Raw genomic sequence first — 3,269 nt, 5'->3', positions numbered from 1 at the left:
TTGAACATGTACAGCATTTCCAATGGGCTTACTCAGAATTCTGCTTATGGCTCTGGCACAAATAGACTGGGTGCAGAAAAGATCGCTGCAAGCCCGTTCCGCCTCACAGGGGAGCCAAATAAAAAGGAACATATTTTTGTTCTGCGCTTGCTAAACCAGCTTTGAAGTGTCATAGTGTGCCGCTTATCCTACCAACAGTCAAGTTTCAAATTTAATATGTACCTAGGTTTATGTAGGCAATGAGCTAAAATATCATTATAATTTTCCAGGATAACATAAATTATTTCCAGGAGTTTTGGTCAGTTTAACCAAATTCCAGGTGTTTCCCTTTATCCAATCTTGGAACTGAAAAGTAGGAAAGCACTGGCTTGTGTTCCCACAGTGGCTGGGGAGCAAACTGAGGTTCAGTGTCTTGCCCATGGACACTTCCAGTGACGTGCGGCAGTGCCTCCCCTGGCCTTCCTGTCATCATGGAAAAAATGTAATATATAATAAACAAATAAATTAAATGGTTATATTTATCAAATAGTTTGAACTATGAACTAATTTTCCATTTAACTTAAACAATTTTGATTGTTTTTATAAAACATCGCTGAATTTTCGCATTCAGCGATGGGGAAGAGACGCACAATCCCTCACAAACTGTGCTCTGCCATGCAATAAGAGCGTGTTACTGTCTGTCTGTATGTTGCTAATCAAATGTTTCAAACACTTTTAATATATGCCCCCCTGACTTTCCATAGTTTAGCTGATGTATATAATATATGTGTGTGTAACCTGTTTCGTGTGCTCAGCGATCTTACAACGGCAGTGAAGAGGCACTAGGTGAGGCAGGCAGTTCACTTGCCTCATGGTAGGGGGCACTCGTGAGCCCAGAGATTATGCTACGCCGCACCTGCAGAGTAGGTGACAGCGAGCTAGCATCTTACAGCATAGACATAATATATGTAGACGCCTCATGACGTGCTGGAACGTATCACTCTACGCTAGCACCAGAGTCAATCAGAGTCAACGGAGAACGAGCAACTATACCCGTATTTTGTGCAGCTTACGGTTGCAATAACCGGCGCAGCATTGATACCAGATCGCGTGGGATTACCTTTTCAATTCAATTCAATTCAATTCAATTTTATTTGTATAGCGCCAATTCATAACAGAAGTTATCTCAGGACACTTTTCAAATAGAGCAGGTCTAGACCGAACTCTTTAACATTAATTACAGAGACCCAACAGTACCACCATGAGCAAGCACTTGGAGACAAGGGCAAGGAAAAACTGCCTGTTAAAAGGCAGATACCTGGACGATCCTCCGGCTCTGGTGGGTGGTCGTCTGTCTCCCGTTGGGGTGGAGAGAGAGAGAGAGAGAGGGGACAGACAGACAGACAGGTGCACGCAACGTATTTTCACCAGTCAGACTGAACAATAATTTTGGTTATTTTACCATTTATAATATTATGTCATCGTAACTAACTACAGCAGGAACTGGTTCTCTCTCTCATTGTCTCTTGCTGGTTTTTTTTCACATTTTGAAGGTTTCCCAGTGATACAGGCCTGAGGAGCCAATGGGAAGTTGCTATAAGACGGGAGGGTTTTGTTGCAACTGAGTCGTCAAAGCTCTGTAGTGAGCACTTCAAGCCTGATGACTTTGACAGGACGGGTCAGATTGTCAGGCTTAGAGATGGTGCGAAATAAATTCAAATGAACAATCAAACTTGTTTCTTTATTAAAATATAAAATTAATTCATTTATACATCTATCAATATGCCATAGCCTACCATATGTCTTTGTTAAAGAGGATAATACAAAGTCTTTTAGCATGAAAGCATGTATTTTTCAATGTGTGACAGCGTCCTGTATCATAACTAAATCTCTGCCGTTTGTAACAAACCAAACCGTGTGAAAATCCGGTAAAAATTCGGGGAGTTATGATTACTGTAGTTGGGGATACACCTTCCTCAGTAGAAATAAATGCAGGGCGGGTGCATTGGAGACCCATCCAAGATGGCGGCCGCGCTGATACGTCAGCTCCAATAGGCAGCGTCAGTCTATGAGGCGTCTATGTATATTATGTCTATGTCTTACAGTCCGTGGTTACTATTAGTGAGTCAAGTGCAGCGATAATTTTTTCCCCTCTCAAACACCTCCTGCTGTATGTTTTTGTTGTTTATTCAGGTGTCAATCTCAATTAGAGATGAGTATAAGGTAACCTACCGGATTGTGAGAGGGCGGGATTAAGAGAGTAACGGAGCGGAGACGTACGAGAGAGACAGAGAGAGAGAGAGAGAGAGAGAGAGACTGCTGTTCATGAGTTTGTTGCTGTTCATGAGTTTGTTAACGTTAAGTGTTGTTAAAGTTGTTTTATTTCTTTAATTAATAACGCCGAGGGTTTTTATGAGTCTGGACTCTGCTGAGAGGACGAAGACGACAAGTTTGGTGTGAGTGCTGAACAAACGCATAAACTGAAGCCTGTATGGACTGTACTAACTAGCATTAGCTTCGTGTAGACTGTTGCTTGCGGATGAACATTACCGTTGCTAGTCGGGAGGAGAAGGACGTAGCACGTGCATGTGAGGAGCTGGGTTCTCCTACAGGGACTAACCACTGGACAAAGGAGTGTGAGTGGAATCAAAAAGGATCTGCAAATGAGGTCCAACTGCGCGCCAGCATGCATGGTACCATAAACTGAACAAACTAAAAAACCCGGGTTTTTTATTTGTTTTATTTACATTTTTATTTGGGTCATGTTGAATAAATGTTCCCCTATCTTTTTTAATTGAAACTGGGTGTGTACTAATTATTCATGTTGCAAATGGAGTAAACATTGTGTTTTATGACTGAAAAGGAAAGTGGTTATTAAAAAGTATGCATGGGAGTTCTCTGAACTTGGCCTCTCTGCACCCTGCAGTGAAAATCAGATTATCTAGTCGAAGTAAATGCATAGACATTTCATATTTAGTAGGCTCCTACCAATTCACCTCCCATGCTAAATTGTTTAAAAGTAATCAAGGTAAACATTCTGTTACAAATTAGAATTGAGTAGGAGGGCTACATTTATAAATCTGATTCTGATGAAGTCAGTGCCTCACCAGCCATGAACCATGTGAACAGTAGGAGGCAGGGATTGAAGCGCCAACGCTGCAATCATTAGATGACTTTCTCTACCATCTGAGCCACCAGTTCCATGTTCCATGACAGTGCCATGTTCTACTGTAATATGTCCAATATCAGCTCTCATATCGCTTTAATAACCCAGCGGTGTACAGTTTTCA

The 3,269-nt window shown here is 41.7% G+C and overlaps 1 protein-coding gene across 1 annotated transcript; it reads left to right on the top strand.

Moving 5' to 3' along the window:
• Positions 1-850: 850 nt before the first annotated feature.
• Positions 851-1,910, top strand: LOC127367911 (THAP domain-containing protein 1-like). The gene is made up of 3 exons (XM_051408157.1): positions 851-902; positions 991-1,096; positions 1,533-1,910. The coding sequence occupies exons 1-3, from the start codon at positions 851-853 to the stop codon at positions 1,690-1,692; spliced, it is 318 nt and encodes a 105-aa protein (XP_051264117.1). The 3' UTR covers positions 1,693-1,910.
• The last annotated feature ends 1,359 nt before the right edge of the window (positions 1,911-3,269 follow it).

The sequence above is a fragment of the Dicentrarchus labrax genome, unplaced genomic scaffold (genome assembly GCF_905237075.1).
Source record: "Dicentrarchus labrax unplaced genomic scaffold, dlabrax2021, whole genome shotgun sequence".
Classification (NCBI taxonomy): Eukaryota; Metazoa; Chordata; class Actinopteri; family Moronidae; genus Dicentrarchus; species Dicentrarchus labrax.
This window is presented reverse-complemented; position numbering and strand designations above follow the sequence as displayed.

What these genes read in the sequence shown, in the direction of transcription:
- LOC127367911 (XM_051408157.1), top strand. Translation starts at nt 851, where the DNA reads ATGGTAGGGGGCACTCGTGAGCCCAGAGATTATGCTACGCCGCACCTG. An exon ending in TGCTACGCCGCACCTGCAGA is followed by an intron (nt 903 to 990) that starts GTAGGTGACAGC and finishes ACTCTACGCTAG; the next exon opens with CACCAGAGTCAATCAGAGTC. An exon ending in GATACCAGATCGCGTGGGAT is followed by an intron (nt 1,097 to 1,532) that starts TACCTTTTCAAT and finishes CACATTTTGAAG; the next exon opens with GTTTCCCAGTGATACAGGCC.